We start from the raw sequence: 18,476 nt of genomic DNA, 5'->3' as shown, positions 1-18,476 counted from the left end.
TTTTGCTAAAGTTTTTGACCGGTTACTACGTGCCTTGTGTGACATGGATTGCTTCAACCAACAAAATTTTGGATGAGAGGTTTGGTGGAGTCCCTTAAGAACCATCGCATAGTATAAATTCTCTTCCTTTGCTTTATTTGTTTATGTTTTGCTTGCATTTGCATTTAGTTTACTTAACCGAATAAGAGTTAATCCAAATTAGCTCTCTTTGCATTCATCTAGTGTAGTTTGCATTATCCTTTCAATTTAGCTTATAGAATAATTCATGCATTACATTCATTAACCAAAAACCAAAAAAAAAAAAAAAAAAAAAAAAAAAATTGAAAAATCAAAAAAATCTTCAAAAAACATGTATTTTATTTTGAAATTTCCTCCACACATTTATTTCCATTTGAAATATGTAAATAAATAAGTGTGGGGAGGAAATTCCTTCATTCAAAAATACCAAAAACATGTTATTTATTTTCAAATATTCAAAAAAAAATTAAAAACATGTTCTTACATTTTGGAAAATTCAAAAATCAACAAAAATATGTTATTTATTTTTTCTTATTCTCTCCCTATGCTTTGTTCCATTGAGGACAATGTAAATCTCAAGTGTGGGGAGGGAAATATCCACTTTGTGCATATTGTTTATATTTGTATGTATTTGCTTGTTAATTTGAGAAAAATACAAAAATGCCTAAAAATTGAAAAAATTGAAAAATTTCAAAAAAATATTGCATTGTTTATATTATATATATTGCATTTGTCCTAACCATTTTGATAGGCAACACATGAATCATCGGAGAAGACGCTTGGTAAAATTCTTCCAATTCTTTTCTCCTTTATCCTTCCTTTTCTTTTTGTATATAAGCATGGAGGAGGACGGGATATGTGATGTGGGTGTTCCTTTTGGGAACCGTTTTGGATATGCGTGTGTTGTTGATGTGTTGTTAGGACTAGAACTTGTATGCATTTAGATTAGACATGTATATACGTGTTCACTCTTGCATTCACGTAGATTGTTCATATGTGTAGTTTGCATCCATACACTTTGCATCGTGTTTGTAAATAATTGTATAGAGGGTCTTAATGTGGAGGGCATATGTTGCCAATGATGATAATTTGTTTTGCCCGTGTCATTTCCCTCTTGATAGCTCGTGCCTTTTGATGACACATGTTAGGGTTTTTGCTTGCAAAAACCCGGAAGTCTAGCTTAACAACCAAGTTGCGACCACCTTGTGAGACCGTATTAGGCCCGAGACTTGACCTAGGTCCGATATAGCTACTAAAATGTGAGGATAGAGCCTCCTTATGGCCGGTCCATCAAACCGGTCCTGTTTAGGTCATGAGAGTAGTTCTCCTTACGTGGTATGTCATGTCAAAACGCACAAGTATGGTGCTCATTCCTTACCGTAGAAGTGTCGGTGTGCATATTGAGACATATTTATTCAAATAAAGTAACCTCACAATAGCCAAATAAGCTTTTGTTATGCCCTTGAGTCAATTGTTTCCTTTTGTTAACCCATTTTGAGCCTAAACCATATCGTTTCTATTGCCAACAAAACAACTACATCCCATAAACAACTCACCTTGGTTGAGTAGTTCGTCATTGTGGTTCTTTTGTGGAGTATATTTGGGTTGAAATTTTGACTCTCCTTGAGGTGTATGATCTTAATGCCACATGAGTGAAATGCAACTTTGGCTACTTTTGTTTAATAAGAGGTGAACAAGTCGTGAAAAATGCAAGAAAGAAAATCAAATAGAAAAGAAAAAAAATGAAGAAAAAAAAAACAAATAAAAAAAGAGAAAAATGAAATGAAAAACAAAAAGAAAAGAATGTATATTTTGTGCCAAATAAAGGGTTGATGGATTTGCAATTGATCTTGTTTTGAAAAGAATGAAATGAATGGATAGAAATGGCAATTTTTGCCAAATTTTGTGGAGGAATTGTTTTGCATTGGTACGATTTAGTGAATTGGTTAGATGTGGCGACTACTCGATCCGATAGCCTCACATGTCATAAAACGGTGCTTGCACCGATCCCTTTTCACCTAACCCAACCCCATTACAACCCGGTTGTCTCTCTTGTATGTGCATCATTTGGCATTTCTCTTGCGGATTTTGGATGGAGTACCATATTAGATTGCGGGCATGCCTCGCAAGTCGAGTTAGGAGAGTGATTTTGGTTACATTTTGTCACAAAAATCACCCCGTTCTTTCATTTGAGTGACTAGTGAAACCCGTGAGAGTCGGGCCTTGGTCTCCTTTGGTCAAAGGTTTGATATGGAGTCGAATCTTGTGTGTGTCGTGTCATTCTTGGGAGTATAGCTTCATACTTCCCCTTTCCCGCCTAGAATTTGTTTCTTTGGCACCCCGTGTTGTCAATATTGGTTACTTGAGCTAGAATTAGGGAGTCGACACCTTGGTAAGACCCGGAGATGACATCCTCCACTTATGACTCTCTTTGTTCGGTTTTTGAAAACAAAACGGCCGCTTAGATGAGGAAAGCGGTTTGACTTTTTGTAGATGCATCTTATGTGCTATTTTGTGCTTAAATGTTTGGATGTGTCAAAATTTTTCGCAAGCCCCCACTTGCCTTGCAAGGAAGCACATACCTCATTGTGTTTCGTTGTGAGTTGAAGGGACGGAGAAGGGCCGTTAATTGCCTCTCATCGGATTTTATTAGTTTAGCTAGTCTTTTATATTAAGGGTCTCGGTTTAGTTTAAATGAGCTGCTGAGGGACGAGTAAGGTTTAAGTGTGGGGAGATTTGATAAGTATAATTTTAGTGTCATTATACCCCATATTTAATCCTTTATTACGACTCGATTTTGTATGCTTTATTGATAAATAGCTCATTTATTAGTTTTATTAGTTAACTAGTAATTATTTATTTTAATTATAAACAATATGAATAATGATTATTTGCTACCGTTTTGTTTTTGTTTTAATCTTTGTAGGTACCTAGTTGATTAAAGACGGAATAGATAAAGCGGATGTTGACTATGAGTCAAATCTATTTGAGACAAGGTCAGCACTTTGACCTTGACATTGGCAGAATTAATTGAACAAGGCCACACCAATTCATCATCATCGCACCACCATTCATCACCATTTAAGCATGTTCATCATTCCCCCTGCCTTCATCGTTCACCATTAACATCAACAATCCGAGCTCCATCTCCATTAAACCTGCAACAACAACAATGGCAGCAACCACATTCACCATTTTCACCCACCATTCCCATTGTTCCTGCACTTCACCTCCTTCACCATTAACAAACCACCATTTCATCAGTCCGACCTACAAGCAACAACTCCGTCATAGACGAGCAGCAATCAACCGAGCAGCAGCCGCCATCATCAAGCATGAACTCGGGATCGAAACCGAGTTAATTGGAATAGAAGCAATCGTTCTCTGAGTCGGGTCACCGGCTGCCGCCTACCCAACCGGCTGGGAATACGCAAAGAATTGACTCCATTTTCCAGAGAACTCCCAGCCGGCCTTGTCACCGGTGGCCGGCCCACCGGCTCGCAACACCCACAAAACGCAAATCGTGCTCCTAGACGGGTGACCGTCTGCCGCCCCCCAACCGGCTGGGAATACACTGATTTTCACCTCAAGTTTCCAGGAGACTCCCAGCCGGTGTCAACCCCGGCGGCCGGTGGACCGGCTGGGCATCACTTTTGGCGTGTTTCAGATCCCGTTTCTTCCTTCTTGTTTTCTTTTTTATTTCTGTTTTGTACTCCGTATAAAACAATCCCCTTCCCCTTTTTTGTGTTTTTGTTGAGTCGGTTATTTGGGTCATAGTGGGAGATTAATATTATTATTATTATTAGATTATATTTTAATATTATTATTATTAGTAGTAATTAGTAGATTAGTACAAGTGGTATATAAAGACCACATTAGACCTTACACATTACCATACCTTGGAATTAAATTAGACTAGTTCATCTTATTCTCTCTCAATATTGTAAAACCCTCATATTTCCTCTCTTATTTTCATTCAATAAAAAGTTGTTATCTTTCTTTAATTATTAGTTTAATTCTTCTTTTGTTCATTCAAGTTCTTCTCTTTTCATTAGTTTACAATTAGTAATTTTGGGTTGTATTTGGAGAATTGAAGAATCCTTCCATATTTCAATCCAAGTTCCTTTCTTTGCTATTGAGTGGGTATAATTTCTCTTCCTAATTTCATTTGTTTACATTTATTTTTCTTTCAAGTTTAATCTTAATTGTTTATGTTAGATTGTTGTTATTCTCTCTCTTGTTCATCTTTTCTCTTCTCACCATTGTTGTTTACAAGATTGAATCTTTGATTTCTCATGTTAAAGATTGAGTCTTTGAGTTTATTGAGTTAAAGTTTGTGCCTTTAGTTTAATCTTCATTGTCTCTTGAATTAAATTGTCTTTCCTTATAATTTAAGTTGGATTGTTGCATGATTAGTAATAAAATTTGTACTTCCATTATGATTATGCATAAAGATTCCATCTTTATTGTCTCTCTTTGCAATTAGGAACATGATTAGTGAGTAGTCTTCTACTAGGACTCGGTTTGACCCGACATGAGTAGTTTCACTAATTGAATCTCATAAAGGCTAATTATTTGGGGAAATTGGTGAGGGTAGTTTAGAGGATTGACTTGACTTATGGATCGATTTTGGGTAGTGTCGACTTGTAACCCTTGTCCACCAACGAGAGTTGGTTAGGTTGGGAATCGGGTGCCGGAATTTGGTCTTATCGCTAACCTTAGTTGAGACCGAAAGGGAGAACTAAGGGAGGGTGCCTCTAGACTAGCGTTTGAAATCGACCCTCGAGAGAGGGAGTGGGATGACCCGGAATACGATGGGGGCTTAATGACCTTGACCAAGTTCTTGACCTCCTCGGAATTGTGCATGATTTTGGGGTAGTTGAGTGTTGAGTTAGGGATTCCTACCTTCGAACCCGAGAGGGGGGGTTGGTGGGTAGTGCTAGTGTCCTACTTCGAACCCGAGAGGGGGGTCTTAGGCGAATTAGAGCCATCTCCTCCTTACTTGTCTACCCGAGTGATTAGCCTAGGGAATTAATTGTGTGAAGTTATGAATTGTTGTGGGAGGACCGAGTTCTAGGCCTTTATGATTCACGTAGCTAACTTATAATCTAAGACAAAACTAGTACTCAATCCTTGATCTCCTTGTGGTTCGACCTCGACTACCCTACTACATTAGTTGAGTTAATTTGTTTGATCGGGTACGACGACCTCTACCCGCATATCAAAATAGCGCCGTTGCCGGGGAGCATTGGCATGATATTAGTTGTTTTGTTCTAGTTTAGACTAGGTCTTTCTTTGTTACTAATCCCTTTGTTGAGTAAGTGGAAGGTGTTTTAGAAGAACCAACAATGGCCGCGGTTCCTATGAGGGATAATTTGGCTCCGAAGAAGGTGGTGAATCCAAGTATTGTCAAGCCACCTATTCAAGCCAATAACTTTGATGTGAAGGCTACTTTGTTGCAACTAGTCCAAGGAAACCAATTCGGAGGGGGAACCACCGAAAACCCCAATGAACATCTTAATGAATTCTTGGATAGTTGTGACATGTTTAAAGCAAATGGAGTGTCGGAGGATGCAATCCGCCTTAGGCTCTTTCCTTATTCTTTGAGGGGGAGTGCTAAGGAATGGTTGAAGAGTTGTGAGCCCGATTCATTTAGAACTTGGAATGATGTCTCCAAGGCCTTCTTGAACAAGTACTTTCCACCACAAAGGACCGCAAGAATCAAGAGTGAGCTCCAAGGCTTCACCCAACATGATGATGAGACCCTTTACGAGGCATGGGAAAGGTATAAGGGACTCCAAAGGTTGTGTCCTCACCACGGGATCGGAGATGATGAGTTGATCAACAACTTTTATGAGGGGTTGAGCAATGAAATGAAAATGAACCTAGATTCCGGCTCGGGAAAGGGGGCATTAGACAAAATTGATCACAAGACGGCTAAGGAGCTTATAGAAGAGATGGCATCCCGTACTTTTCATTGGAATAATGATCGCCACAAGAGGAAAGGGAAGTCCAATGTGGAATCAACAAACAATGTGGAAGTCAAGGGATTGATAGAGGAACTCAAGCAACAAGTTGCTTTGTTGAACTCTAGTAACACCTCAAGAAAATCTTCATCAAATTGGTCTCAAATGTATTGTTGTGAGATTTGTGGAGATCAAGGGCATCCACCAAATGAATGTCCTTTGATGATGGGAGAGGCAAATTGTATGGAGCAAGTGAATGGAGTGTGGGAATCAATTCCGGCTAGACAAGCATTCAACAACAATCAATACCATCCCGGAATGAGAGTCCACCCAAATTTTTCTCATGGCTCGCAAAATGTCCAAAACCCCACTTTCCAACAAAATCCACAATTTACACCAAATTTCCAAGCCCAAAAGCAAAATACCACCTTTCAACCAAGACCACAATTCCAACCACTCAATCAACCAATCAACCCACCATTTCAACAAAATTCCCAACAATTCCAACAAACTTCTCAACCCTTTCAACAATCCACCCAACCAAAGTCAAATGTGGAGCTCATGATAGAGCAATTAATGAGTTCTCAAACCCAATTCATCACTCATTCCAACCAAATGCAAGAGGAGGCAACATCCTCTATCAACCAACTAAGGACTCAAATGCAAGCCTCCCAAAGAATGACGGATAATCAAATCTCTCAATTGGCTTCTCAAATAAGTCAATTTCAAGCCTCGAATGGAAAATTTCCGGGTAAAACCGAGACCATTAATGCTATACATTTGAGGAGTGGTAGGGAGTTGGAAGATCGGGTGTTCGTAAAGAGGAAAAAGAGTCGCAAACCGGAAGTTGTGGTTGAACCACCAAAAGTGGTTGAAGATGATCTTGTAGAGGTTGTTGTAGAGACTCCCATGCTTGTTGATGAGTCCACCAAGGTTTTTGATGAACCCACCAAGGTTGTTGAGGAACCCAAGCAACAAGTCGTGAGACCATATGTGCCACCAATCCCTTTCCCTCAAAGGTTGGCAAGAGCAAAGCTTGAGCAAAAGTATGGAAAATTCATGCACATGATGAAAGGTGTGAACATCACCATGCCTTTTATTGATGCCATCAAGGAGATACCCGCATATGGAAAATTCTTGAAGGAGTTGATTTCCAACAAAAATTCATTGGGTCCAACTACCATGGTCAATTTATCACAAGAATGTAGTGCTATCCTATTGCACAAGATGCCACCAAAGCTTGAAGATCCGGGTAGTTTTTCCATACCATGCACAATTGGGACCGTTCATATTGAGAGAGCCTTGTGTGACTTGGGGGCAAGCATTAGCCTCATGCCTCTCAATATCTTCAAGAAATTGAAGGGTTTTGAACTTTCACCTACAAGAGTATCTTTGCAACTTGCGGATAGATCGGTGAGGTATCCAATTGGCCTTGTGGAAGATGTACCACTCAAAGTGGGAAAGCTTGTGATACCTTGCGACTTCTATGTGATGGATATTCCCGAGGATTCCAAAATTCCAATCATCCTAGGGCGCCCATGCCTTGCTACCGGGGGTGCAATGATTGATGTTAAGAATGGGAAGTTTTCCCTTCAAGTTGGTGATGACAAGATGGAATTCTCGTTGGAAAAATCCATGAAATCTTCTTCTATAAGTGACTCTTGTTGTAGAGTGGATTTGTTGGAGGATTGCTTGAATGAGCATAATCTTGAGCCTTCATATTTGGACCCATTTGAAGTTTGTCAAACCAAGGAGGGGGATGGAGTTGATGATGTGTTGGGAGTTGATGTGAAGGAAGACTTGGGTAAAGATGACTCAAAAGAAGATGTATTTGAAGACCAAATTAATGATGAGATTGAATCATTCTTGAACTCCCCGGATTCATTTATCTAAGCCCTTTAGAAGATGCACCTTGGTTGGATAACTCTTCAAGTGATTGGGAAGCTCAAATTGATGCCTTGGAGGCGGCCCTCAATGAAAATAGTTCGGTTCAAAAGGAGAGTCAAGAAAATGGGGATAAAAATGACATCATCATGAACCTCAATGTTGAGAAGTTGACTCCTCCACCTACTATTCCCAACCAATTTCCTTACCTTGGTGACCAAGAAGAGGGTTGTCCAACAAGTGAAACTTATGAGATTCTGTTCCTCCTACCACCTAACTACCATTCCAAGTTTAAGGGGTCTAACTATCAAAGAGACCCAAGAAAGGGAGCCAAGGAGGGTAAGAGGAACTATGAAAAGAAGTGTTGGAAAAGAAGATGGTTGTGGTATGCTATAGCTTGGTGCTATTTGTGCTTGTTTGAGGCTTTTGCTAAAGTTTTTGACCGGTTACTACGTGCCTTGTGTGACATGGATTGCTTCATCCAACAAAATTTTGGATGAGAGGTTTGGTGGAGTCCCTTAAGAACCATCGCATAGTATAAATTCTCTTCCTTTGCTTTATTTATTTATGTTTTGCTTGCATTTGCATTTAGTTTACTTAACCGAATAGGAGTTAATCCAAATTAGCTCTCTTTGCATTCATCTAGTGTAGTTTGCATTATCCTTTCAATTTAGCTTATAGAATAATTCATGCATTACATTCATTAACCAAAAACCAAAAAAAAAAAAAAAAAAAAAAAAAAAAAAAAATTGAAAAATAAAAAAAATCTTCAAAAAACATGTATTTTATTTTGAAATTTCCTCCACACATTTATTTCCATTTGAAATATGTAAATAAATAAGTGTGGGGAGGAAATTCCTTCATTCAAAAATACCAAAAACATGTTATTTATTTTCAAATATTCAAAAAAAAATTAAAAACATGTTCTTACATTTTGGAAAATTCAAAAATCAACAAAAATATGTTATTTATTTTTTCTTATTCTCTCCCTATGCTTTGTTCCATTGAGGACAATGTAAATCTCAAGTGTGGGGAGGGAAATATCCACTTTGTGCATATTGTTTATATTTGTATGTATTTGCTTGTTAATTTGAGAAAAATACAAAAATGCCTAAAAATTGAAAAAATTGAAAAATTTCAAAAAAATATTGCATTGTTTATATTATATATATTGCATTTGTCCTAACCATTTTGATAGGCAACACATGAATCATTGGAGAAGACGCTTGGTAAAATTCTTCCAATTCTTTTCTCCTTTATCCTTCCTTTTCTTTTTGTATATAAGCATGGAGGAGGACGGGATATGTGATGTGGGTGTTCCTTTTGGGAACCGTTTTGGATATGCGTGTGTTGTTGATGTGTTGTTAGGACTAGAACTTGTATGCATTTAGATTAGACATGTATATACGTGTTCACTCTTGCATTCACGTAGATTGTTCATATGTGTAGTTTGCATCCATACACTTTGCATCGTGTTTGTAAATAATTGTATAGAGGGTCTTAATGTGGAGGGCATATGTTGCCAATGATGATAATTTGTTTTGCCCGTGTCATTTCCCTCTTGATAGCTCGTGCCTTTTGATGACACATGTTAGGGTTTTTGCTTGCAAAAACCCGGAAGTCTAGCTTAACAACCAAGTTGCGACCACCTTGTGAGACCGTATTAGGCCCGAGACTTGACCTAGGTCCGATATAGCTACTAAAATGTGAGGATAGAGCCTCCTTATGGCCGGTCCATCAAACCGGTCCTGTTTAGGTCATGAGAGTAGTTCTCCTTACGTGGTATGTCATGTCAAAACGCACAAGTATGGTGCTCATTCCTTACCGTAGAAGTGTCGGTGTGCATATTGAGACATATTTATTCAAATAAAGTAACCTCACAATAGCCAAATAAGCTTTTGTTATGCCCTTGAGTCAATTGTTTCCTTTTGTTAACCCATTTTGAGCCTAAACCATATCGTTTCTATTGCCAACAAAACAACTACATCCCATAAACAACTCACCTTGGTTGAGTAGTTCGTCATTGTGGTTCTTTTGTGGAGTATATTTGGGTTGAAATTTTGACTCTCCTTGAGGTGTATGATCTTAATGCCACATGAGTGAAATGCAACTTTGGCTACTTTTGTTTAATAAGAGGTGAACAAGTCGTGAAAAATGCAAGAAAGAAAATCAAATAGAAAAGAAAAAAATGAAGAAAAAAAAACAAATAAAAAAAGAGAAAAATGAAATGAAAAACAAAAAGAAAAGAATGTATATTTTGTGCCAAATAAAGGGTTGATGGATTTGCAATTGATCTTGTTTTGAAAAGAATGAAATGAATGGATAGAAATGGCAATTTTTGCCAAATTTTGTGGAGGAATTGTTTTGCATTGGTACGATTTAGTGAATTGGTTAGATGTGGCGACTACTCGATCCGATAGCCTCACATGTCATAAAACGGTGCTTGCACCGATCCCTTTTCACCTAACCCAACCCCATTACAACCCGGTTGTCTCTCTTGTATGTGCATCATTTGGCATTTCTCTTGCGGATTTTGGATGGAGTACCATATTAGATTGCGGGCATGCCTCGCAAGTCGAGTTAGGAGAGTGATTTTGGTTACATTTTGTCACAAAAATCACCCCGTTCTTTCATTTGAGTGACTAGTGAAACCCGTGAGAGTCGGGCCTTGGTCTCCTTTGGTCAAAGGTTTGATATGGAGTCGAATCTTGTGTGTGTCGTGTCATTCTTGGGAGTATAGCTTCATACTTCCACTTTCCCGCCTAGAATTTGTTTCTTTGGCACCCCGTGTTGTCAATATTGGTTACTTGAGCTAGAATTAGGGAGTCGACACCTTGGTAAGACCCGGAGACGACATCCTCCACTTATGACTCTCTTTGTTCGGTTTTTGAAAACAAAACGGCCGCTTAGATGAGGAAAGCGGTTTGACTTTTTGTAGATGCATCTTATGTGCTATTTTGTGCTTAAATGTTTGGATGTGTCAAAATTTTTCGCAAGCCCCCACTTGCCTTGCAAGGAAGCACATACCTCATTGTGTTTCGTTGTGAGTTGAAGGGACGGAGAAGGGCCGTTAATTGCCTCTCATCGGATTTTATTAGTTTAGCTAGTCTTTTATATTAAGGGTCTCGGTTTAGTTTAAATGAGCTTACTCGAGGACGAGTAAGGTTTAAGTGTGGGGAGATTTGATAAGTATAATTTTAGTGTCATTATACCCCATATTTAATCCTTTATTACGACTCGATTTTGTATGCTTTATTGATAAATAGCTCATTTATTAGTTTTATTAGTTAACTAGTAATTATTTATTTTAATTATAAACAATATGAATAATGATTATTTGCTACCGTTTTGTTTTTGTTTTAATCTTTGTAGGTACCTAGTTGATTAAAGACGGAATAGATAAAGCGGATGTTGACTATGAGTCAAATCTATTTGAGACAAGGTCAGCACTTTGACCTTGACATTGGCAGAATTAATTGAACAAGGCCACACCAATTCATCATCATCGCACCACCATTCATCACCATTTAAGCATGTTCATCATTCCCCCTGCCTTCATCGTTCACCATTAACATCAACAATCCGAGCTCCATCTCCATTAAACCTGCAACAACAACAATGGCAGCAACCACATTCACCATTTTCACCCACCATTCCCATTGTTCCTGCACTTCACCTCCTTCACCATTAACAAACCACCATTTCATCGATCCGACCTACAAGCAACAACTCCGTCATAGACGAGCAAAGAATCAACCGAGCAAAGAAACGGCCATCATCAAGCATGAACTCGGGATCGAAACCGAGTTAATTGGAATAGAAGCAATCGTTCTCTGAGTCGGGTCACCGGCTGCCGCCTACCCAACCGGCTGGGAATACGCAAAGAATTGACTCCATTTTCCAGAGAACTCCCAGCCGGCCTTGTCACCGGTGGCCGCCCACCGCTCGCAACACCCACAAAACGCAAATCGTGCTCCTAGACGGGTGACCGTCCGCCCCCAACCGGCTGGGAATACACGATTTTCACCTCAAGTTTCCGAGACTCCCAGCCCGTGTCAACCCCGGCGGCCGGTGGACCGGCCGGCATCACTTTTGGCGTGTTTCAGATCCCGTTTCTTCCTTCTTGTTTTCTTTTTTATTTCTGTTTTGTACTCCGTATAAAACAATCCCCTTCCCCTTTTTTGTGTTTTTGTTGAGTCGGTTATTTGGGTCATAGTGGGAGATTAATATTATTATTATTATTAGATTATATTTTAATATTATTATTATTAGTAGTAATTAGTAGATTAGTACAAGTGGTATATAAAGACCACATTAGACCTTACACATTACCATACCTTGGAATTAAATTAGACTAGTTCATCTTATTCTCTCTCAATATTGTAAAACCCTCATATTTCCTCTCTTATTTTCATTCAATAAAAAGTTGTTATCTTTCTTTAATTATTAGTTTAATTCTTCTTTTGTTCATTCAAGTTCTTCTCTTTTCATTAGTTTACAATTAGTAATTTTGGGTTGTATTTGGAGAATTGAAGAATCCTTCCATATTTCAATCCAAGTTCCTTTCTTTGCTATTGAGTGGGTATAATTTCTCTTCCTAATTTCATTTGTTTACATTTATTTTTCTTTCAAGTTTAATCTTAATTGTTTATGTTAGATTGTTGTTATTCTCTCTCTTGTTCATCTTTTCTCTTCTCACCATTGTTGTTTACAAGATTGAATCTTTGATTTCTCATGTTAAAGATTGAGTCTTTGAGTTTATTGAGTTAAAGTTTGTGCCTTTAGTTTAATCTTCATTGTCTCTTGAATTAAATTGTCTTTCCTTATAATTTAAGTTGGATTGTTGCATGATTAGTAATAAAATTTGTACTTCCATTATGATTATGCATAAAGATTCCATCTTTATTGTCTCTCTTGCAATTAGGAACATGATTAGTGAGTAGTCTTCTACTAGGACTCGGTTTGACCCGACATGAGTAGTTTCACTAATTGAATCTCATAAAGGCTAATTATTTGGGGAAATTGGTGAGGGTAGTTTAGAGGATTGACTTGACTTATGGATCGATTTTGGGTAGTGTCGACTTGTAACCCTTGTCCACCAACGAGAGTTGGTTAGGTTGGGAATCGGGTACCCGGAATTTGGTCTTATCGCTAACCTTAGTTGAGACCGAAAGGGAGAACTAAGGGAGGGTGCCTCTAGACTAGCGTTTGAAATCGACCCTCGAGAGAGGGAGTGGGATGACCCGGAATACGATGGGGGCTTAATGACCTTGACCAAGTTCTTGACCTCCTCGGAATTGTGCATGATTTTGGGGTAGTTGAGTGTTGAGTTAGGGATTCCTACCTTCGAACCCGAGAGGGGGGTTGGTGGGTAGTGCTAGTGTCTTACTTCGAACCCGAGAGGGGGGTCTTAGGCGAATTAGAGCCATCTCCTCCTTGCTTGTCTACCCGAGTGATTAGCCTAGGGAATTAATTGTGTGAAGTTATGAATTGTTGTGGGAGGACCGAGTTCTAGGCTTTCCTTTATTGTTTAAATCACTTTTCATTACTTGTTTTCTTAGTTTAGTAGTCTTAGTTTAATTTATTTTTAGTTTAGCAATTACTTTAATATTAATCAATTCCATGATTCGCGTAGCTAACTTATAATCTAAGACAAAACAAATACTCAAACTTGATCTCCTTGTGGTTCGACCTCGACTACCCTACTACATTAGTTGAGTTATTTGTTTGATCGGGGGAGTGCGACAAACCCCGTCTATCAGTGGCCTTGGGTACCGAATGACTAGAAAGTTTAGGCATCTTTACTGGTGATAACGGACTGTCTTCTTCGAAAAGAGAGTGATGTAGCTCTGGCTCGAAAGTACTCAAGTCTTCCTTTCGTGATTTTCTCTGCAGACGGAGTCTATGCCTGAATAGTCTCTCTGGCTCTGAATCAGCTGAAACTAATTCAAACATGTCTGACCTGGGCATAAACAACACTGAAAGAAAATAATAAGAACGGCCTAAAGGAATAAAAAATCCCTGAGACGGATAAAATAAACGAAACGAAAACAGATAGGGCAATTGCCTCCCCGGCAACGGCGCCAAAATTTGACACGTCTGTCGTGTACCTGTCAAAAATAAACTAACTAAACTAACTATATAGCTAGGGAAGTCAGGTCGATCTCCTCAGGGAGGCAAGATATCTGTAGAAGTCCGTCTATTTGGTCACAAATGGGGGGGGGGGGGGGTTGTTTGATTTGGTTTCTAAACTACGAAGTTAAAGGAAGAGAAATAGAGACAAGAGCAGTAAAGGCAAGAAATAAGTTTTAAACTATCAAGAGAGAGGAACATGTCGGGAATTCGGTTCACTACGGTAGTCCAGTGACTCAGCTGTAAGTTACTCAGACGAATTAATATAAGACGGATACGGAAAGGTCCTTTCGGTCCACTTTCTATCCTAAAATACCGCTAACTTAACTTTCATTCTCGTCAGGGTAGTCTACTGTTCATAGCAGGCCTATTTAGTCCAATCTTTCGATCTAGGATTAATTTTAGCCAGATTAAAAGGTGACTCAGAAGTGTGCACTCAACTAAGTCGATAAATACAATTAAATTGCTATGGTGACAGAGTCTCACAATTAATTCACCTAATTCATTTACTACATCGTCACATTCCTACCGCAGATCCCCTAATTCCAACATGAAAGGGGTTTAGCTACTCATAACGCTAATTAAATTATCAAAATTAACAGCAGACAAATTTCCAGCAGTAAACATTAAGAAATAACAAATAAATTGCATAAAAGAGTAAATTAGGGCAAGGAATAAATGAAGTAAAACGAATGATTAAAGCAAACAAATGATTAATTATTATTAAGAGAAGAGAAATGAATTACAATCTTGCGAATCCGGCGTAAAGAACAATCGAATCCGAGTAAAAATAATCCCAAAGTAAGGTTACAGTGAATAGCCAAAGCAACGCAGTAAAGTTTTGACAGTAGGAAAATTAGATAATGAAAAAGATAGATCCTAATGACCTAGTAAAGCGTGCTTAAATAGAAAAGTAAATAAGTTTAACGAAATAAAGCACTCACGGGCTAATTTAAATCCCATAATAGCAGAAACCACTCGATCGAGTGGAATAAAACCACTCGATCGAGCAAAACCTCAACATAATCTACTCGATCGAGTAGATAGTTACTCGATCGAGTAACTCAACTTTCAGCAACTTAAGGATCGAGTAGAAAACTACTCGATCGACCAACCATGGATGCAGAAACCGTTCGATCGAGTGAATAAACCACTCGATCGAGTCTTCTGTCTTCATTTCAGCTTAGACTCGTGCCCGACTGCCTCGTAATCCGTGCCTTGACGCTTCCAAACGCAGTATCTCACTCTGGAAAATCCCGTCTCCTCTAAATGCATGCAAAAAGGACGAAAAAGGGTACGATTCCACTACTTTCGCGTTCATTTCTACAAAATGGACAAAACGAACCAAAGTAGCCAATTCGGGGCAAAATACTATAAAAATAGTATAAAAATGCATAGAAATACGTGCTGAAATAGGCTAAAAAGACTATACAAAATGCACGTATCAGCCGCATCGTATTGACGGACTTTAGGTGTTTCTGAAAACATAGTAATCATACGAGTGAATATCTCGTACGCATTTAAAGAAATGCATGAAAGCTTGAGCTTTAGGGACATCGACCATATCAACACATTCTTGATATCATTCGACATCCTCACGTGGTCATCATAGGCGGTCTGCACCGCCGATGAAGCCCTTGGACCGGGCTCGATGGGAGGAGCTTCGGTCAAGTAAGTGAGCACATTGTCGGACAACGCGACACTTTTGATGTTGGATTCCCATTCAAGAAAGTTACTACCGTCATCTTTTAAGATACATTTGTCCATTACGGACCTTAGCCATGAATCTTTGCCTAGTGAAGTAGTCGATGAAGTTGAAAAAGTTGCCATTGCAAATTAAAATGCTACAACAAATAAGGAAAAATTAACATCCATTGTTTTAAAATACTTGTGAAAACATGTTTAACAAGTTTTAACATTTATATAATGATCTCCCACTAAATTATATAAATGATTCCAAGACCCAAATATTAAACAAAATGAGCATCGCTTGGGCGAAACATCCCATAATAGTGTAAATTCGGTAAGTCACATTGACTAATTCTACCTCTAGAACTCTTGGTCGACGAATTTCCTTAAATCCATCTACTAGCCCCGGAACACAAGACCGTCCTATATCCCGTTGATTCCAACCAATTTTGGCGTGTGATAACCGGTTACCACCCTACTTACTCAAGGTAAAAAGAGAACACCCCGCTTGGGCGAGCGTGACTCTAATGAACAAGAGATTCATAGGTGTTACTAATTGGTAAGGCTAATCTCAATTTTAGTTATGTGAGAGATCTTGTCAATTTAGTCATAAATTCCCTATAAGTGAACTAAGTCGGTGAATGTAAATGACGTGAATTGACAACCGCGAAGATAAAATGCATGTGAATGGCGATTTTGGCATGCGCGAAAATAAAACAAGCAAGCAAGTAAGCATATGAAAAATCCTAGTATGGCCACCTAGTTATTAAAAAACTAGTCTATTACATTTCGGAAACCAACTGCTTATTCCCTTGCCTCTTCATTCCAAAAGTGGCTCCTTCGTGTGGGATTTGGAACACCTTCCAAAAATAGACTCCGTCTCGATGTAATCCGTCTTTTGGAAACGCCGGTACGAATAACTATTACAATTTAATTACATAGCTATTCCTATTATACATTAATTAATAAAATAAATAAAATTATTAATTAATTACAAATCGATGATACGAGATCGTATTTAATTACAAACAAATCGCTATTCCCATTCATTTCGGGTAATAACGATTAAAAATAAACTAGACCATACTAAGTACAACAAGATAAATAATTTAAATAAATGACAATCATTCATTCAACTTAAATAAATATTCTTAAAATGTTGTAAAATGATGCCAAAATCTCCCTATCTATCAATCGTTGGTATCCATCTCGGTTTTTGTGGATTTAATCGACTTTTAACATGTAAAAATCAATAATCAACTCTTAAATCTCATTTAAGTCCAAACTAATTATCCAAAATGTTTTAGACCTCAAAATTAGTCCTCAATAATTTTATGATGAAGAATTAGTTTGATTTGGTGATATTTTGCTAATTTAATCGGTAAAATCATAATTTTTAAGAAAAAATCCAAACTAATTGAAAAGTTATCCAAAAAATTGAAACAAAAATTTTGAGTATTATGGAACACTCCCAAGAACACCAAAATGTCAGAAAAATTGCCCCAAAAATTCGGATAAAATTTATGAAGAAAAAGATTGATATTTATCGGTTTTTAACCACTAAAACCAATAAACATCAAAACAAGGTGAAACCACATTTTAAATTTCACTTTTAAATTAAATAATATTTTTAAATGTACATAAATTTATCAAGGGTAGAATCAATCGTTCAAAATTATGATTAATTTATTTCACTTTTATCGACTTTTATCTCATAAATTCAATAAACATGCAAAACTTCAAACAAACCTTCAACATTTTGCATACAATAATTAGAAAACGTGCATGAAACACCATAAAAATTCCATGACCTGAATCAAATTTTAACTATTTTTAGTAAATTTATAACTAAAATACGGCATTTTGACTCGGTTTTTTACTAAAAATCATTAAAAATAGCAAAATAACTTCATAAATCACCAAACTTTATCACAAATCTTTTGAGATCAATAGGTGTGCATGCCCCAAAAATTTCGTGCTACAACCTCATCTAACACAATTTTTGTGTTTTTATAAATCATCTCATAATTTATTAATATGCTTAAAATCAACATGCAAACTACAAGCCTGAGCTCTGATACCACTTGAAAGATCATAGATACATATTAGACTCTCTAATAAAAATTAAATTATCTCATAATTTATCATTTTAGTGATCTATGTAACATGCATGCAAATATAAAAGTATAAAAATGAAAGTTAAGGAAAAACAATTTCCTTACATAGATTTTTATGGTAATATGGGCACAAACTAGATCACCTATCTAGTTTGTTCTTGAGCTAAAAAAAAATGGATGATCCTCCTTGAAAAATCTTCAAAAAGAAAGTCTCCTTCAAGTTGCACCCAAGAACAAATCACCCAAAATAATCTTACAAGTATTAACTAGATACTTGTAAAATTAACCCTTGATAATATTTGAAATATTACTAACACTCTTAGTAATAATATTTTTGATTACTAACTTCTTAGTAATTGATGTATAATAATTTTAGAGAGATAGACCAAGTTTTGTTCACATGCAAAAGTGAAGTAATGAAGTAAGTAAAAAAAAAGAACAAAAGATGGAGTGTAAGTAGAGGAAGTGGCGGGTGGAGTAAGGTGGAGTGAAGGATTGATTTTCCTTATTTTTTTGTCCAATGCATTATGACACACATAATGATTACATGACAATTATGGAAGAAAAATAAGAAAAGTGTAATGATCATGATCATCCACTACAGTCCATTTACACGGTCCAATGTACCATTTACGGGTCCATTTTGGTTCTTATATTTGTCGCACAAATA

At 37.4% G+C, this 18,476-nt stretch overlaps 1 protein-coding gene and 1 non-coding gene across 2 annotated transcripts; one reads left to right on the top strand and one right to left on the bottom strand.

Annotated features, from left to right (window-relative positions):
• Nucleotides 1-5,366: 5,366 nt before the first annotated feature.
• On the top strand, nucleotides 5,367-7,877 carry LOC141654862 (uncharacterized). Its single transcript, XM_074461976.1, has one exon. The coding sequence runs from the start codon at nucleotides 5,367-5,369 to the stop codon at nucleotides 7,875-7,877; it is 2,511 nt and encodes an 836-aa protein (XP_074318077.1).
• Nucleotides 5,736-5,842, bottom strand: LOC141658240 (small nucleolar RNA R71). Its single transcript, XR_012549137.1, has one exon. It is a non-coding gene; the product is annotated as a small nucleolar RNA R71 (small nucleolar RNA).
• Nucleotides 7,878-18,476: the final 10,599 nt, after the last annotated feature.

Source organism: Silene latifolia, chromosome 5 (genome assembly GCF_048544455.1).
Source record: "Silene latifolia isolate original U9 population chromosome 5, ASM4854445v1, whole genome shotgun sequence".
NCBI classification, from domain to species: Eukaryota; Viridiplantae; Streptophyta; class Magnoliopsida; order Caryophyllales; family Caryophyllaceae; genus Silene; species Silene latifolia.
This window is presented reverse-complemented; position numbering and strand designations above follow the sequence as displayed.